The sequence below is a fragment of the Ochotona curzoniae genome, unplaced genomic scaffold (genome assembly GCF_017591425.1).
Source record: "Ochotona curzoniae isolate NIBS_2020 unplaced genomic scaffold, NIBS_Ocur_1.0 contig_1014, whole genome shotgun sequence".
Classification (NCBI taxonomy): Eukaryota; Metazoa; Chordata; class Mammalia; order Lagomorpha; family Ochotonidae; genus Ochotona; species Ochotona curzoniae.
Window position 1 is genome coordinate 30,632,024 of NW_024464920.1, and position 20,089 is coordinate 30,652,112.

Consider the following 20,089-nt stretch of genomic DNA (forward strand, 5'->3'; position numbering starts at 1 on the left):
GTGTCGGCAGATGACGTGTGCTCTGCCTCCTTGTCACTTTGTGAATGGATTGTGAAGGGTTTGCTAATTTGCTCCTCACTCCACTGGAGCAGATACTCTCCAATATCTGGTGTGTCTCAGACTATTTGCATAATAAGAAGAATGGTTTGGAAGAGGGTTGTGTGGGAAATAAAATAATAAGGTGCATTAAAATAGAAATACTTGCTCTTGTCTGCTTTTGTTCTGGTAGCTTCAGAAATAGTCTTGACTTTACTGCTTTCCAGACAAGTTCTTCTCTGGAAAGGGTGAGTTAGGGCCAGGACTCCATCTGCCTTGCCTGAGCCCTGCTTCAGCCTTTCCTCAATCACTGCTCTAAACCTCCACTGCCTTGCCCCTCAAGCATGTATGAGTGCCAAGTGGGACTTTCTCTCTTTAGCTGCCCTTATATAAGCAAAAAATATGACCCTGTCCTCAGTCTACAGAATGAACTGCCTCCCTGCTTGCTTCTTTTTTTTATTTGGTTAGAAGAATGTGGCCGATGATACTTACATTTCTGCCTAAAGTAAGGGTGTGAGCAATGCACTTGCATTTCCCTTTAAAGCAGACCTATAAAGGACAGGGACTTGGTACCAAGCAGGAAAAGCAGGGGTAGTGATGGCTGAACTGGCTGAGATACATAGCCCTTAGCCTGAAACAGAATACGGTACACAATGTTTATGTTGGATTTATGGAATGGCTCCTCTCCAGCGCTGTCCCTGCTCTATACAATTTGGTGCTTTGTTGCTATCGAAACCGCCTTACTTTCTAAGCCATTGTGATTGTGCAAGGGGAGGAGGCTGTGGCGGGCAGGGGTGGAAGTAGTAGTGAATGACACAGCTTTGCCAGATGACATGTAGCGGACCTCTGCATCAGCCAAGAGGAATTAAGCTTTGTCACTCTCCACTGGGACTACCTTGCTCCTGGTATGTGCGCAAGGAATTCATATGCTGCTGCCGCCGCAGCCGCCAGAGCAGAGCCCTGAGTACACTTTGCCACAGAGAGCAGTGAGCAAGAATGATAGCTGTCTCTTTTAAATGCCGTTGTCAAATTCTGAGGCGACTTACTAAAGGTACGGTGCTTTCCTTGTTATTCACTCAGCGAGTCTTTTGCAGTATCCTAAAAACACAGCTTAATGGTTTTTACTTTTAAATATGACCGCCTTTACAATTTATTGTCAGGCAACAAAGAACTCAGTGAAATATGTTTAGAGATCCATGCACAGGTAGAATTGGCTTTGCTTTCTCTCTTACTTACTGGCTACGTTCATGCTGAAATCATGGAACTGACGTGTGTGTGTGTGTGTGTGTGTGTGTGTGTGTGTGTGTGTGTGTGTGTGATTGTATGTCTAGCTGAAAGGAATGTGTTTGAGTCTGGTGCTAAAGTTATTGTGGAAACCATCATTTTGCATGCTGATTAACTGGTCAAGAGGACTCAAGTGTGTGTTCCTGTCCTTTCTGTGAAACACTCACCGAATGCAGCTGGCAGCTTCAGGACTCACACAGCTGGTGAATCCATGGAATAACTGCTTATTCTGTTCATTTCCAGCATCTTATGAGCTTTATCCCAGGACAGCTCGCTTGCTCGCTCACTCTTTCTCTCTGTATATATGTATACATATGTATATATATATATATATATTAGAATTATGTATTAGCATTACATGATTATAAATGAAGATAATTCCAGATGCCTTGGTTCTGTGTGATATTTGAAGTTTATTTGAAAGTAAAAATCATTGCTCTGCATCTTTTCACGAATTATTGTTTTGAGATGGTCATCTCCCTTAGAACTGCATAATGTTAATTAAATTTCTGCAATTTTAAAATATGCTTTTCTTTGAAATCTCTTTGAAATGAAATAGCTGTGCCAACTCATTTACTTCATGTGCATTCTGTTGCAAAGTTAGTGAATGGCTGCTTTAGAAACCCTCTTATGTCCTTTCTCTTAAAGATAGGCAAGTCCTTCCACCTTATTTCCTTCATATGGAATCTTCTTTAGAGAAAATTTTTCATGAAAAGAAACAGAAGCTTCACTCTGAGTATAAGTGTGCTTTTTTAGCCTGTAATACAGAGTACTGTCAAGTAATTAATGGGTGTAATTATGCCCTAGAAGCTCTGAACCTATAAATATGTTAATGGATGCTATTTCTATCAGTTTAGCTTGACATATCAGAGTTCTTTGATCACCAGCAGTGCAGCTAAAATTGCAATTAATATTTTATTTGGCAGAAGAATGAGCACAAAGCAAATAGTGAGACATAGATCTTGAGTCAGTAACAGGAAAGAGAATAAATACCATAGACCAACTTACCGAATGCATTTGCAAGTTGTTAGGGGAACAGAGTGAGTCCTTTAAAAAGTACTTTGGGGGAAATATAGGGAACAGTATCCATTTTAAATTAAACTGTTTGTATGGGGCTATAAATTCTGTTGTGACTATATCCTATGCAGTAGGTACAAATGTGTAATTTCTGTTTATAAACCACTGTTTAGAAACTATCCTTTATGTTTGATTTTGAAAATGGGTTTCTTTTGTCTTGGCTGATTTTAACTTGGACTTGGCTTGGTGTTATGTGTCTGATGCTCTTATAATATCACCATGGAACATTCAATATTTTCTACTCATAAAGATCAGAATTTTTTTAAGTCATGCATTCTATGAACAAAATGAACTAAAGCACTTCCTGGTTCTTAAAAATATTTTTTGGGTTTTTTTTTTGTTTGTTTATAAAGTCTTCAAGAGTCTGAGTCTTTAAGAAATGCTAAATTCCTGAACTGAAAGAAGTGCTAAATGTTTAGTTTGGGAAAAAAAATCTAGATACTTGAAGAAATTAGTAGTGTCTTCCTTGTAGTTCCTGCTTCACATATTTTTTCCAAAATCTTTGTTTCTGCTTCAATTGCTTTTCAGTTTAAGATTGCCAATTTATCATCAAAATAAAATCTGAGTTTGGGATCACTTTGCTGTGATTGGGCTCCTCTTCGTGTTTGTCTAAAGCTCCATGTCTGCAAAATAAAACAGAAATACAGGGTCTTGCCTCGCCATTCACCTGTCCCCCTGCCCAAGGGCAAGCATCAGCAGTGCCACCTGTTGCTCCAAGTGTGATGTACTGAGTTCTAGAAACCCAGCCTTATCTGTGATAGTATTTTCTTAGGATGTAATAATGAAACCATGAAATAGATTAATTACTCTCTTAAATTTTCTTTCTTTGATATTTGGATGTGAGGGCAGATACGCACTACATTTCTTTCATCCCATTTATCCTACCCACACCCTCGCCATCAACCCCCAATGATATGTATTTTTTTTATATTGATTGAGCACTGCGCCTGATCCTCTTCTTGAGACTTAGAACAGTGCTCGGTACAAGGAGGTACTTACAAACTGTTAACATATCTTAAATTGATAGGACATTTGAATTTTCTCAGAATTTCAGCACATACCTCAAGAGCTTCTTTAGACTATTTGTGGCTAAAATATTGCCCAGATTTTAGGAGGTTAAAGATTTACTTCATGTCTCCAAAAATTCCTTTGCTAATTGCATTTGATGTCATCCACAAGAAAATGTAGTATAATCGATGCAGTAGCTCTCTAATTGTTGCAAAGAAAAATGTAAATAAAATGAGACTATTTTCAACATGCTTCTATATTGTTAGCACCTTACTTGTATTTCATCTTTCTTCTATATCCTCCATATATTATCTATTTACAAACACTTAATAAGTACCTAGTAAGTATCAGGAGCTGATAAATTTGCACTAGACTGCTTAGCTGGGACATTTTATGAGTGAATTGAGCATTTTAAAATGAATATGTTGTTGGATAGTAAGGTTTCCTTTATCTAAGGTATAATTTCACAATATCCATAAAGCATTATCCCTGGTAAAACTTTTGACTTATCCCCCAAATTGATACATTGTTCACATATTTGTAGTAAGAACATATTACAGTTGATTTTAGCGCTTTCACGTTTGAGAATGGAGTCTTTTTCTTAATAAAACTTCAAGCAGCTATTCCTGTTCTTTTCCTTATCAGGTTCATACCATTATAGAGTAAAAACAAGAGAATAATATTTGCCCCTAAAGCCTGTTCCTGTCATCTATGGCAGGAACTTTCTGCTGATAAAATATCAAGCTCATCACTGTCAAAAGTATCCTTTAATGGGTGGGTTTTTGGTCTAGTGATTAAGATCTCTGTGTCCCACATCAAAATGCCTGGGTCTGATGCCTGGCACCAGCTCCTGACTGCAGCTTCCTGCTAATCCAGACCCTGAGAGGTACCAGACTGTGGCTCAAGTAACTGCATCCCACCACGCATATTAAGGTGCTGAATTGAGTTGCCAGAATCCAGCTTGAGCCTGGTCTGGTCTCAGACCCAACCATCTCAAGAAATAGGGAGTTAACCAGCAGAAGGGAGCTTTCTTTATGTATTTGTTTCTCTTCTTAATAAATAATTAACAGTTTCCTTTTACATCTGACACACAATTTCAGCAGAGACTCGCCAACCATCCTTCCATTGCTGCTTTTCCCTCCTCCCTCCCTCCAGAATGAGCCTGTCTACTGGAGTCAAGTCCAAAAATAACATTTTTTTTTTCATCTCTCTGTCCGTATCTGACAAAGGGATTTTCTTCAGTAAAGCTGGGCATCCTGGTGCCTACCTGCACAGCTGCTTGCCTCTGCAAGCTCTGCTGTCTCAGCTAAAGGCTACATGGTTCCTCCGAAGGATGTTTTCAGAGAAGGGAATGTATTTTCCTGACTCCTCCAGGCTTTGTTTCTTTTTCTGTTGTCATGATTAGGTTATTACTTTTCCTTGAGACAAGTTGGCTTGTATGCAAAGAATCATTTTCTTTAGTGCTAATTGCTCTGCATGTCTTTCTTTCTCAGGCGCTACTGTTTTTAGGGAAGAGACCCTGAGCTATTGTGGACCACCTGCCATGGCGCTTTCTTCACTCAGCTTTGCTCTGTCTACCAAAGTCAACCTCAGCCCCTTCCTACTTGCTGATATCCCACAGGGAGCACAGCTAAAGTCCTTTATTTGCATTTTGTCACTCCATGTCTTCTTCCTACTGGCTCAAAATTTTGTCCAAAATCTCTGTTTTCATTTTAATGCAAATTTCAAAATTTTTCATTGTAGCTAGGCTACATGTCATTTGATTTCTAACTGCCTCTCCCCACCCGTTACCCATTAACTTCCTTCAGGCAGCTCTGTTGACCTTCCTCACGGTGGGGTGCTGCCAGGACACCTGTGCAGCTATCCTCAGCTGCTCCCTGCGGTGCATTTGAATTTCTGCCTGTCTCTCTCCTTTATTCTTCCTCTTAACCTTCATATTCTTTCTTCTATTCTCCAACCTGGCATGCTTCTATATTGCCTTATTTATTGGCACAGAGCAGGATTAAAAGATGTGTTGATTACACCTTCATTTCAGTCTTGGCTCCATACACTTGTCCAGTGATGGAATCATCAGACTTGAAAAGGAAGGTCAGACATTAACATAGGATTTGTCTACAGAGAGAACTGAAACTCAGCCAGTTTAGCTAGCCAACAGTCTATTCTTATTTCTCTCCAACATTAACCATCTCACAATTTGTCTGATAATCTTTCTAAGGATTCAGTTGAACTGAGTCCCTGTAAACTCAGAGATCCTTTGATACTCATCCCCTCTCCAGTTTTGAGAAAATATAGCTGAAAGGCAGATGACAGAAAGAGGGAAGGAGGCAGAAAGAGACTATCTTGCCTCTGCTGGTTTACTCTCCACCTCCTGCAGCAGTCAGGGCTGGGCCAGGCTGAAACAAGGAACCAGGAACTCCATCCAGGTCTCTTATGGGTGGCGGGAACCATTACTAAGGCAGCATCTGCTGCTCTCCAGTTGTGCTTTAGCAGGAAACTTGTTTGGAAGAGGAGGGAGGGTTCTGTTGTATGTGCTGTGGTAGGGAGTGTGGGAGTGCTGAGTGGAGCCTTAATCCACTGCTGTGCAACATCCAATGCTCAAAAATCATAATATTCAGAAAACAATTTTTATCTATAACCCCAATCAAATAAAATTATGGTTATTTTTGTCTTAATAGAAAAGAAAATTAATTTCCTATCTATTCCTGTGTGCAAAATATTTTAATCCAAGCAACTCTGTATTAGTTATTGAGCGCAGCATCATCATTCCGAACACAATTGCTCCTTTGATGATAGTCTTCCATTTTCTGCTCAGATCCCTCTGTGCTTCCCCATCTGTCCATGTCTACTCTCATGGCTCTTTGAGCATTGTCCCCTAATGGCTCCTCATTCACTCTGTGATATGATTCAGAATTGATTGTCATCTGGATTAGGAAAGCTTTTTCCCTCTGCGGGCTCTCATTTCTCCTGCCTCTCCACTCTTCGCCTGCGGTAACCCTCACTGGCCTCCTCTGCCACTTCCTACCATCTGGAACAATTTGCCTGTGTCTCTCCACCTCATTAACTTTTCATCCTTTCAAATATCACCTGAGAACATACCTTTCCCCTTTTGCCTCTGCCCCTTAATTTTATGCCATCAATGTTAGCATATTTAACTTATGTGTCCCTTCACCATTTAAATTTTAAAATAACACTTAAAATGTTTCATAGAACAAGGTTGATTTTTCTGGTGTTTAATCTTTTGCAAAGGTATGGGGCATTGTTTTTACACAGAGAAGAATTCATTGGAATAGGTGAATTGTGCAGCCGGATCCCAGGTGTGCCTTACTGCCCTGGCATGAGAGCTGTGTTGGCTGCGGTGGTTTTTTGTGTAGCTCTTAATATGGTATTTCTTTTTTTCCTAATATGTTGTTTCAAGGGATTTATATTGAATAATGACTTGGAACACTGTACTTCCAGGTGGTCTGAAATGCTTCTTTTTGTTTCTTTTCTTAGAACAGATTAAGCTTAATATAGTGGTACATTTATTACCTCCTCATCTTTGGGATGCATGTTGGAAAGGCTGTTTATTACCTCCTCATCTTTGGGATGGAAATTGCATGTTGGAAAGGCTGTGCTTCTTCCCAGAAGGCAGTCATCCTGCAAAAGGAACATTTGATTGTATAGGCGCATAACTTCCCAAGAGCACGAAGGAGTCCACCTCCTTCTGCTAAGACTGGCTGCTGAGGAAGGAAAAAAAAAAAAAAAGAAGAAAGCTGATTGTTCACCAGGAAGGGGATGACCAATGAGGACAGTCATTTCAATGTGCAAATGAGTCCACTTTGGGAAATGTCTAGAACAAAAGAAATAAACAAGCTAGCATTTGTTGAGCATTGCTGTGTGTCAGGCTCCTATCTAAACACTGCATGTGAACCTGCTTCGTTTTATTTTCACAGTGACACTGTTTTTACACATATTATCCCAATGGAAAATTGAGAAAGCAAAGGTTCAGAAATGTTTAAGACCATCTCTTGATTGCAGACTTTGGAGGACAGGGTGGGCTAAGACCCCTTGTTTCTTTGTTGTTCCCACTTATTGTATGTTAGCTGAAGGCTAAGGGAGCATAGACCCACCCAGCTAAAGCTATAAAGCAAACTCAGTGAAGAATCCCTCATCAGTGTGTGTGGCATAAGGGGAATAGAATGAATAATCTTGGAAGTAAGAAAGTGTATGCTCCTATCTCAGCCACTCTCCTTATAATGTGTGACAAAAGCCAGAACAATACAAGAAAATGAGGGAAAGTTTCTTATTGATAATTCAAAGTAGATTATTACACAGAAGAATAACGAGAAGAAAATCACTGTAGCATTTGTACTGAGGAAATGTCTCCGCCAGTTTATTTATTGTAAAATGTGTGTGGTTGTTTTCCTTGTATTTGAAAAATATGATAGTGTGTCGATGGTAGATATCTATCTCCTACACTTCGCCCTTGAAATGCCTACAACAGCTGCGAGCTCATCTGGACTGAAGGTAGAATCCTGGAACTCTGTCTGAGTCTTCCACATGAGTGGCAAGGACCTAAACACTTAAGCCACCACATTCTCTCTGCCAGGATGTACATAGGCAGGAAGCTGGCATTAGGGGCAGGGCTGGAACATCAGCAGAGGCATCCTAATATAATGATGTGGACATCCCAGGCAGTGTCCTCACCACTGCACCAATGCGTGTCTACCACCTGCATTTTCTCTCTCCCTTTTTAAAGATTTATTCATTTTTATTGGAAACTCAGATATGAAGAGAGGTGGAATCTGAGAGAGGAACATCTTCCATCTGCTGATTCACTCCCCAAGTGGCCACAGTGGCCAGAGCTGAGCTGATCTGAAGCCAGGAGCCAGAAGCTTCTTCCTGGTCTCCCACACAGGTGCAAGATCCCAACTTGGGCCATCCTTGGCTGCTTACCCAGGCCACCAGCAGGGAGCTGGATGGGAAACAGGTTGCTGGGATTAGAATCAGCACGCATATGGGATCCTAGCACATTCAAGTGAGGACTTTAGCCACTAGACTACTGTGCCAGGCCCTACCATCTGCATTTTCAAAAATGAATTAGGATCAGAGATAAAATCTGATGTCACTGAAGATAGGTTACCAGTGCTATAGTAGCAATAAATGGAGAGAAATAACTTTATGATTTGTTGTATATGCATTTTAATGTTAAATGAAGATATGCTAAATTTGTGCTGCATATTTTTTGCCCTGCATCTGTTTTCCCCCTATTATTCTATCTATTTGTACTCTTCAGTGCACAGTACTCATAGTATTTGTGTCATTGCCTCTGTAGTTCTTCATTATGTAGCCCACCATACTGTCTATTTGTAAATGTTCATTCTTTTGAATAATAAATTGTTGTGTCTTTAAGGAATTTCTGTATTTCCCAGCATCCTAATACATATTTCCTGAGAAAAGTATTTAGTATACCTTTTTATTTCAAGATTTAAAAAATGTTTATAGATTTACTTATGTTTATTGGAAAGTCAATTATACAGAGAGACAGAGAGGAGGATCTTCTATCTACTGGGTCACTCCCCAAATGGCTGCAGTGGCCGGAGTTTAGTCAATCCAAAGCCAGGAGCCAGGTGCCTCTTCCAGGTCTCCCACATGGGTACAAAAGGTCCCAAGGCTTTGGGCTGTCCTCAACTGCTTTCCCAGGCCACAGGCAGGGAGCTGGATGGGAAGTGGAGCAGCTTGGATACCAACTGGCACCCTTATGGTATCCTAGTGGATGTAAGGCAAGGATTTAGCCAAAGGCTACTGCACTGAGCCCTCTAAGGATTTTTTTAAAGCAACTAAAGTGAAAGAGAGAAACAGAATAAAAGAGGTATTTTTATTTGATAATATCCAAGAAGCAAAGTGAGAATTAAAATAAAAGAGGTGAGAAATTGTTTTTCCTAAGTAGACCATTGCTGATCTTTGAGGGAATAGTTTCTGAAGAGTAGTCACATCCAAAACCAGTTTGTACAATTTAAGAGGAATTCGGGCAAAGCTAAAGACTGACAGGAGAGAGCAGAGATCACATGCTAGAAAAAGACAAAGTAAAAGTAAGATTTTTCCTTTTTTTTTTGTAGATGGCAAAATTCAAGCTATATCATTTTCAAATAGCTTTATTGATGAATTACATTTGAGTTAGAAGTTGTATTATAAAGAAAACACATGAATATAATCTTGATAGACATTAATGTTTGAATCAATGGATGCATGTTTATTATGGAACAAAAAAGACTGACTTGGAAGTAAGACCACTTGCAGCCAGAGGCCTGAGGAAACAGGTGCAATACAGGAAATGAGTAGGAAAACTTATTATAATAGGGTAGGGGTGTGTGTGTGTGTGTGCACGCATGCGCGCACATGAGCACACGTGCACACAAGGGGGAGAAGGAGAAAGGTAGAAAATCAAGATGCAAAACAGAGACGTGATGAGGAATGACTACCACAACAGCAAGGAAGAGTAAGGGAGTTGAGGCTGGATCTAGGTTGCAGCCAGGTGTGGCAAGAAACGGGAGCTCCCCAGGACAGGGACAGGAAGCTTAGGAGACATGCTTCCGGGTTGCAATTAAGACATGAACCTGAATGGGCTTTCTTTCACTTACTTGTTCATTGGCTATCATACGTTTACATGCCCACCTTTTTGATAAGAGATTTTAACATTTGATTGTAAAATGACAATTGACTCGGCTATTTGTTGAGTTCAGCCAGTCACACTGGTTGAACCAGCAGGCAAGTCTCAGCTAATCTCAATCTCTGCTGTGTGTAAGAGGTCACTGGTAGTGTGTGACTGTCCAGGGCCGTCACTTCCTGGATCACTGTGCAGGTCCTCAATCCCGGGCCCCTGGTAGTTCACATCAGCCTGTTACAGGCAGACAGGGAGTGACCCAGTGGCTGGGCTGTCACACTCTTACTCTGTTGCTCTGCCTTTCAAACAAATGTAAAAAAGAAAGATAATTAATATTCAAGTTTTACTTCATAATTACTGTTTACTGCAACTTTCTATCTATCTATACTCAGTCTGCCATATCTGCATGGTAGAAATCCTATGCACAATTTCTGACTGCACATTGCTTGTCAGTTCCACATTCAGTGACATGGTGTTTATAGTTAGAAATTGCATGATTTCCACCAGAGAAATTGGCAAATGCTATTCATTTGGGCATCCTTCCCCAAACCACCCCCCTCCCCCAAATCCTTTTGTTAACACTTTGTCAACAACTGTGGGCATTTGGTCTAGAGATAAATTTGCCAGCTCAGCTGCCCGTGTCCCACATTGGGGTAGCTGAGTTCCAAGCTCTGATTTCGGACTCCAGCTCTCTGCTTTCGGAGGTGGAGAGGCCACAGCCATCCACATGGAAGACCTCTTCATAACTGAGCTTTAGGCTTCCCGCTTCAGCCCAGGGGGATGTGCAGGAGGCAGCAGTTGGAGTTTGTTCACTCTCAGTCTCGCTTCCTCTCTGCCTCTTCTTCTCTCCCATCCTGATCTCCTAGTTATAGTTCCATTTCTGCATCCCTGTCTCTGCTACAGTCTCTCAGGTAGCTCAAAAAGTGGTTTTGATTTGTAAATATACCACTGACCATGTGTGCCCAACTATTTGAATTTGTAAAACCTTTGTGTCTTCCTTTGTGGATTCTTTTTTTTTTTTAAGATTTATTTATTTTTATTACAAAGTCAGATATACAGAGAGGAAGATCTTCCGTCCGATGGTTCACTCCCCAAGTAGCCACAATGGCCAGTGCTGTGCCTATCCAAAGCTGGGAACCAGGAACCTCTTCCGGGTCTCCCATGTGGGTGCAGGGTCTCAAGGCTTTGGGCCATCCTTGAGTGCTTTCCCAGGCCACAAGCAGAGAGCTGGATGGGAAGTGGAGCTGGCGGGATTAGAACCAGCAGCCATTATGGGATCCCAGCGCGTTCAAGGTGAGGACTTTAGCCGCTAGGCCACTGCGCCGGGCCCCCTTTGTGGATTCTAAATTGGTTATTATTTAAATTGGTTATTATTTATTAATTAAATTATTAAATTAGTATTTTGTTTGTTTGTTGAGTTGTGGAAGTGTGAAGTCTTTTGATATTGACATCCATGCTTCATCATTGTGTCACTAGTAAATGAGAGCCTTGGGTGCAAAGAGAATTCCCAGTACATTTCTGAGGAGTCAGTAGCGTTAATTCCAAAGATCTTCTAGATTAACGAGATGCATATATTCATTTTGCACTTGTAATGCTTCAAATAACATCGTAGATTGATTTTTGATTTTGTTGATTTTTGAAAATATTCTTTCAGGTTTTCACATCGTGGCAGGAGGCAAGCTCTAGGAATATTCTTGCCTATCTTTAGCATCCTCAAACACCTGCTAATTTCCCTCTTAACCAGAGGGGTGTTCCATGCCCTCCTCTTCTCCCTCCTCTTCTCGATGTCTGCTCAGGGCAGTCTGGAGGAGGAACATACTGGCAGGAGGCCAGCAGCAACACCAGGGAGCTTGAGGCTGAAGGACAAACTATTGTTAAATTCTGCATGACAAAATTCCCAATTGAATTCAATCTGGGAAATATCTAGGATCCCACTGAGCTTCTGATTGAATTGAGTCTTTCCTATTCTATGAGGCTAGATGACTTTGTACAGATAAAAAAAAAAATGAATTTCAGTTATTGCCCGTGTTTTATAAATGGCTTATTAATAAATTTGATTCATAAAGTATGAAAATTGCTTTCAAGAGTCACTAATACATGTTTTTTTACATAAATGCAGTTTTTGTCTTAATGCACACTTCCCATTTGTAAATTAGAGGTTCAGCCACACTGACCACAAACTCTTGCTTCTTCTGTATGTCAGACAATAACCTGGAGGTTAGAAGGGCGCATACTGAAAATGAGAAGATAGGAGTTCACAAAATTAGAAATTCCCAGAAACTCCTAGAAAATGGAAAAATGGGTAAGTCGGAGCAGACTTTATAGCCCACAGCAAATACAGGAAAAGAAGGGGACGTATTCACACTTCCTGGTAATGGAGCCACAAATAATTTGAAAATCTCTGTTGTTTGCGGGGGATGAAGCTAGAGAAGAAGGCAGAAAAACCTATTTTTTGAAAGTTAAAACAGCTGGGAAAGTTCAAAATCACCCCATCTCTTTTGCAGTGCATTACAGTATTGTTCCATGAGGTTAAACTGGGAAATCAGCAGGCTGCCTGGTGGCACAGCCAATTAAGCGGCTGTTTGAGAGCACCAGTTTGAGTCCTGGCTGCTCTCCTTCCAAGCCAGCTGCGTGCTAATGCACCTGGACAGAAGTACAAGATGGTTCAAGTACCAGTACCCCTGAGACCAAGCATAGGAGACCTGCGTGTAGCACTGGCTCCTGCTTTTGGCCAAGATCAGCCACATGGCTACTGGGGTCATCTGGGGAGTGAAGCGATAAACGGAATCTCTATAGTCTGTTCCTTTCCTTTTGTCACACAAACAAGCAAAAAGTCTTTTTTTTTTTTTTAACTAGGACACCAGTCTTCTAGGAAATGTATTAATCTTCTGAGATGATGACTGTCATGCAAAGCCCATCCCATTTTTCTGGGGTTGGTAAATAGACAGATGCGCCACCTGCTTGCCTCCCTGCCCATGGGCAGCCCGTGACCTTCAAGGCAAGCTGGCCCATCACTATGCTCTGTCATGCTCCCAAAAAAAATTGGTTGAGAAAATGTGAAGGTATAACCCACACTAGCTATTGCATTGAACAACCTACTACTTTTTTTTTAAGAGAATAAAATATTTTTTTCAATTCTTCTAGTTTTTAACAGATTCAGTGCAGTTTATAGATAAAATTCTAAGAACATAATGATATTCACTTCCTCATTCCCTCCAACCCTTTTTCCTTCTCTCTCTCTCCCACTCCATTCTTCTTTGTTTTTGGCCTCTCTCTCTATATTTTTTTGAGGCTTAATGCTTCACCAAGTAAGTTTAATAAGTAAGAAGAGTTTAGGGGGAATACAGACAAAGGCTGTAACTAATAATTGAATGAAAAAATGACTATTTCACTCAGATACAATATATTTTCAAATAATCACTGATTATTAGAGTAGTAAAACATTCTTAACCAATGATTTGAGCAAGATGTAAAAGTTTTACAAAACTATATTTGCAGCAATAATGGTATGCACAGATATTTCTTCTTTTCCTTTTTTTTTTTTTTTAAATCGTAGCTTGCAAGGGAGAACATGTGATATTTGTCCGGATCCAGTTCCTTTTACTCAACATGTTGTCCTCCAGTGGAATCCATTTTACTGTAAATCCTAGAGTTTCATTTCTTATAGCTGAGTATTATTCCAGTGTCTCTCCACACATGTGCACATATACATACCACAGTTTATCCGTCTGACGATGGATACACGGATTGAATCAAACATTGGCTATTATCAACAGTGTTGCCAGAAACATGGTGCTGTGGCTATGACACACTGTATTTTGTAGTTTGGATCACATGGCAAGTATGTTTCTAGTTTCAAAACAAATCTCCACACTGTTTTCCACAATGGCTGCAATAGTTACATGCCTACAAACAGTGTGTGAGCGTTCCCTTTTTTCCACATCCTCACCAGCATTTGTTATTACTGTGTGTTTTGGATTTTATCCATGTGACAATGGTGAGAAGTTTCATCTAGTTTTGATGTGCATTTCCCTGTTGGCTGGCGATCTTGAACAATTTTCATTGTATTTGTTTGCCATCTGTATTTCTTGTGAGAACTGTTAAAATTCTCCCCCATTTTTTTCTTTAATTTTTTTTGGATGACATTTATACGTAGATGATCAGGGTGGGAAGGTTTGAAGATCAGGGTGAGATCACTGTTTACACATTTTCTTCCTTCTGCATATGGGACAGAAAGAACTCCTTTGAGCTTGTCAAGGGAGAATTTTCAAAAAATAGATTTCCTACAAAGGAATTAGAGCACACTTGGTATTGGACACCATCAACACTAGATCCTAAAAAATGTTGAAACTCATTTCAAGGTTCTGATAAGAAATTCTCTCTCTAGCCTGGCACTATCAGTCAAGGCTGAGCATAAAATAAAAGCCATTATTTCAGGCATGCAATGATTCAGAAAAGTCTATGTCAACAGATCTTTTGGAAGAAACTGCTGGGGGGTATACTTAAGTAAACATTTTCTGAAAGGAATGCAGGAGAGAAGAAGACATGGAAGTTGAGAAGCAGGGTGTCTAATCTGCATGCAGTGCAGTGAGGCCCAGAGTGGCAGCTATGTAAGTGGAGCAGTTAGTTCATCTCAGTGCACATCATTAGAGTCAGAGAGCATAGAGTATGGCATCTTACAAAGAACATGGATTTCTCATAATGAATTTATCCATAATTATCATAACAATGAATTATACGTAACAAATAAAATTAATGATAAAATAAAGATTTGATTAAGTTTTTGTCAACAGAAAGAAAGGCAGGAATCCTAGGGAGTACAGGACTGGTCAGAAAGTGAAAAATCCAAATGTGAATCAATGTTAAGTGCATAATTTTTTCAGCAATTCCTGATGAATAATCCTGACCTTTATATTTGGAAGCTTCTCTATTGAGTGGTGTAGGCGGAGTAATGTAGAATTGTACCTGCAGCCTTAGGAATTCTGTCACATTATTTGATTCTATGGTGAATATTACGTATATAATGATTTTTATAATTGTTATTGGTCTTTCTGACTTTTATAATCTATACAGAGAAAACACAAAAATCAATTGTAATTAGCAAAGGAATGAAAATGTTATGAACTTTTATGATAGACAAAGACTTATATACTCAATAAACTTGAACGTGTGTGTAGGGAAGATCAACAGAGGGAAGTACAGAGTTACCAGTTTCTTCAGTTTGTGTAGATATATGGTTGAGCACTATGGGATTTTGATTTGTTAATTTGAAAAACTTTAATCAGAGTGCTTTCTGAAAAGTTGTCCTAGATATGAAGCGATTAGAATTTCCTGTGCCACTCATGGGGATATAATTTAATACCATTACTTATGGGAGGTTGTTTAGTATTATTTAATGAAACAAAACATATACATATTGTGTAGCCCAGAAGTTCCAGTTCTAATTTTAAGCGTAGCAAGAAGGCTGATTGTTGTACATGTATGACAGTACTCCTTGTAGCACCCAGTATCTCTTCATAGAACAGATAAATGCATTATAGAGTTAATGACAGTCTATATAAAATTCTTAAAAAGTGTTATTGTTAATTGCAATAAGAGGGATGAATCTTAGACTCTTGAGTCAAATAAGCTTACCCCAGAAATGTAAATAATTTTTTTTAAGGTCAGGGTAGACTTTGTGATACAGTGGATTGAGTTGTCAGTTGGGACACTTGCGTGCTGTGTTAAGTGCCTGCGCTTGAGTCTCACTTCTGTTCCCAGCCCTCTAAGGCACACCAAGTGGTCAGCAGGTTTTGGGTCAAGTATTGAGCTCCTGCCACTTATGTGGGATACCGCAGTGGAATTCAGGACTCCTAGTTTTGGTCATGCCCAAATGAAGTTTTGTGGGAATTTGAGAAGTAAACCAATAGTTGAAAGAGTTTTTTGTTTGTTTATTCGTTTACCGGGTGTATTGGTCTCTGTGTACTTCACTGTGCCTTTCAAATAAGAAAAAACAGTAAGTGCAGAAATATTCAAAGCTTACATATGCAGCTGAAAGCCAAGAAGATGGTGTAGTTTGCAGAGATATGGGGGGGACTCCTAGGGTTTGTTTGTTTCTTAATCTGAGTTGTGATCATCAGAAATGTGGATATTATCATTGTGAAAAGTCACCTAGTAGTTTCCTTTTGGTTTGTGTACTTTTCTGTGTTTATGAAAACTTTACTTAAAAATAGAAAATTTTAAAATAACCTTTGGATATTATTTATATTTGATAAATCTAACTAATGAAATAAATAGTAACTAGTAAAAAAGATGAGAAAGGGAAAACTTTGTTGTGTGGGAAGATTTCTTTCACAGATGCATTGGCATGCTGTTGATAATTAGTGAATAAATGTAACATTGATTTTAGTTTCTTCAGAAGTTTGTAACTTCTAATAGCAAATAAAATTATGCTCTGTTGAGGAATGGGAATGAGGGAAGCAAGAACTGGGGAGAGAGACTTTCACTTTATATCTTCCACTCTCCTGTGCCAGCTGCGTAAGGGAAGGTCAGGCACGTGTTTGGCCTGCCAGGTAGGACACTGCATCTGTCATCAAGGTGTCGGGTCCAAGGACCAGCTGAGTTTCTGACTCCAGATTCTAACATAGAAAGCAGCATATCCTGCCTGAAAGGCAGTTCAAATATTTGAATCCTTCCCCTAACACGGGAGACCCAAATTGGGTTCTTGGCTCTTGCCTTTGGTTTGGCCCTAGTCCTGGAGGTTGCAAGCATTTGGGGGGTGAACTAATGAACACAAGAGGCTTATCTGCCTCTTTTAATCTCTGTTTCAAATTAAAAATACTCAATTTTTAAAAGAAAGATGAAATGCTTAAAAGTATCGTGAATATTACTAGTAATAGGTACCATTATTCTTGCTTATGATTACTCAGATATCAGTGTTCAGTGATGCTTGCCTCAGTTGCTTCTTTATAGCTTATATCTTTACTATATTTATTAAGGTGAAGTTCATTAAACTAGTTTTAACAATAGTGCAGCTAAGCAATGAGATACGCAATTCTAATCCAGAGGGCAGAAAACGTGTGGGAAGAAAAATTTTCAGCAATCCAGAAACCATTTCTCTTTATACCAAAGATCACATTTGGGTGTGAATTCAATAGGTTTCAAGGAGGTGAAAAAGCTCTTCTTGTTTTTATAAATCTCACTGCCTATTAAAAAACTTGGGAATATTATCAGTACATGGCAATAAATTGTAGAAGTAATGAATGTTTGTGTAATATATGCTAGGTAGTATAATTGTGATATGGCAAAAAGATAATGCACTTATTATAAAAACATTTTTCTCTTGTTGACACACTGTAAAAGCCAAGGACATGATGTTATAATACAGTGAAGTAACTTCTTCAGGAAATGCAGATAGTAGAGTCTGGCCATATTGATTTTTGGAACTGTATTTTAGCATTTCCCAACTTTTGTCTATAGAAAACTCGTACTAGATGTAATAATTACTCTATCCAAAATGGGTTCAAATTAAACTGTCTTGGAAAATGCAATGGATTATGTCTCTCTTTTATAGATTCAAAACTGTCTTGGAGTATCAAAGATCATTAATTCAATAGAAATTTAAACTAGTAAGTTTGAACTGATTTTTTAAAAAGTAAACTACTTTTAATACTTGTTATTTCATTATTGAGAAGCAGAGAGTCGGGAAAGCAGAGGATATCCCATGTGTCGCCTCACTTTTTCCCAAGTGTCCATAGCAGCCAAGGCTGACCAGGCTGAAGCAGGAAAATGTGAGAAGCAATATTAATTCTGCAGAAACTATATTTTGTTGATTTGCCACTAAATCAATTGGCATATAATGAACATAGATGAAACAGTTGTTTGTCGAGCCTTATACAGTGGCTTTTCATGACTAATTACTTCAAACATGTTATAGAAAATTGCATGGAGGTGAAAATTTCAGTGCTGATTATTACCACCCGGGCCAGTAGTCTCCAGTATGTTTTATAAAATCAGACTCATTCCTTAGAGTCTGATTGTGTAGAAGGCAAAGTTTGTGCCATTCTGATAACTTCAGATTCTGACTGATTCTTTCCTATCCTAGACAGACGTCACACTCCTGTCCGCACGTAGTAAATTGTAGGGCATGATTGCAGTTGAATCAGACTCCTTCCCCTGCGTGTGCACACACACACCACCACCGCCACCCCCTCCACTGTATAGAGCTGCCTGCGCTTTGAATCTGTCAGATCATTTCAAGTCAGTTCTATCAAAGCACTGCATTCTGTCGGGAAGCACAGATCAGATTATTTGGATTCATTTTTAAAGCAGCTATTGCTAATTTGCCACCAAGATGATGAATGAGACAGATGAACCGCATCCACAATCTACTTTTAAATATAGTCACTTCCTGAGGAGTCTGCCAAATTAAGTTCTCTACAAAGATAAGCCAGCATTTTGATGCAACTGGTTAAGGCATTGCTTGCGATACTGACATCCCAATTCCGAGGACTGGTTGGAGTTCCAGCTGTTCAACTTCCAATTTACCTTCCTGTTTCATGTACCTGGGATGATGGCCCAAATATTTAAGACCGTACTATACATGTGAGAGACAAAGATGGAATTCCTGACTCCTGGCTTCAGTCTGGCCCAGACCTGGCTGTTGTGGCCATTTGGGGAGTAATTTAGCAGATGGAAAATCTGTCTCTTTGTCTCCTCCCTCTGATGTGCCTCCTTTCATATGAATCGGTCAATCAATCAGTCGTTTATATATTTATTAAAATATGGTTTCTCATAATCAGCAGAATAAGTACACTTTTGGATTTGTTAGAGAATTTTCCCCAAAGATAAACATTTCATCATTAGTGTATTTATGCTAAGCTCTTTATGGCAATAGTTAATCACCATGCCTTGATTAATGAATCAGTGGCATTCAAGATAGTACTAATATTTCAGTTTAATAAAGCCCGTGGACTATTCCAGTTGGTCTCAAAGCAATATTAAGTTGTCTGGAGAAAGGTTAACAAGAAACGGGATGCTTCCTCATTTTAGGGTTAGAATTTGATCTGTCAAGTAAGTATTCTTATCCACCCAGATTCTGACAGTTGTATTATGGCACACTATGGAAAAAGCGTTAATGGCCTGGGCGTAAGTCCAAGATTGTGCAGCTCAGCTTGACTGATGGATAGTTCCTGTTTATGAAATTAAAGGCCCAAAAGATCAATGAACACAAATAGTCGAACATTGCCTTCATGTGATAAGGATGGGTAGGATAGAAATCAACAGAGAAAACTGGCTCTTTGATATAAGATACAAAAGTGAGTGGCTCAGGCTTACTGTTTGTTGTCTTAATAAATCCTAGGAAGAGGCAAATTTTTGTGCCATATGATATAGAAATGCATCATAAGATAATCCATCCACGTATCTCAAAAAATGTGGGCCTCTTAGCTTCCACATAGAAAAGTTACCGGCCAGCATTGAGGTATCGTAGTTAAAGTACCTGTCTTGGTACCCCATATCACAGCTACTAGTCCACGTTCTGGCATCTCCACTTCCCAGACAGCTCCCTTCTAATGGGTCTGGGAAATGAGCAGGTAATGGCTTAGTTATCCAAATAGAAGATCCTGATGGAATTCCAGGCTCCTGGTTTTAACCCAACCCAAACACAGATAGTTTGGTCGCTGGAGGAGCATGAGTCAACAACTGAAACTGCATGTGTGTGTATGTGTGTGTGTGTGTGTGTGTGTGTGTAGAAAAAGGAAGGGCAGCACAGAGGAAGGGAGGGTGGGGAGGAGAGGGAATGAGAAATTTACCTTCTAGTAAATAAATGCACTTTTTAAAAAGTTAAACAGTTCACAGGAACCTTAAATCATCTTTCAAGGGGTTTTGGCAAAAATTTGGTAAATGCCCTCCCCCAACAAATGTGGTACTTTGAACAGATTTGAATTTAACCGTTTCTGTGTGATTTCCTTCATACTGTTCACTTTTTATGAACTTATGGGTCCCAGGGGTATGTAATAGCAGAAAGGAATGAGACCCTCATGAAGAATAAGGAGAGGGAGG

General features: G+C 39.5%; 1 protein-coding gene across 11 annotated transcripts in view; it reads left to right on the forward strand.

Annotated features, from left to right (window-relative positions):
• GRIP1 (glutamate receptor interacting protein 1) overlaps window positions 1-20,089 on the forward strand; it is a 570,734-nt gene that overhangs the window by 342,443 nt on the left and 208,202 nt on the right. For 3 of the 11 annotated variants that reach the window (XM_040982141.1, XM_040982146.1, XM_040982186.1), the window contains exon 1: window positions 863-1,087. The exons of 7 other annotated variants lie outside the window; for them this stretch is intronic. In XM_040982141.1, coding sequence (XP_040838075.1) covers window positions 1,033-1,087 — 55 coding nt within the window. In that variant the 5' untranslated portion in view covers window positions 863-1,032. Of the gene's footprint in view, window positions 1-793; window positions 1,088-20,089 lie in introns of those variants that run through there. One more of the 11 variants, XM_040982190.1, reaches the window with a different exon arrangement.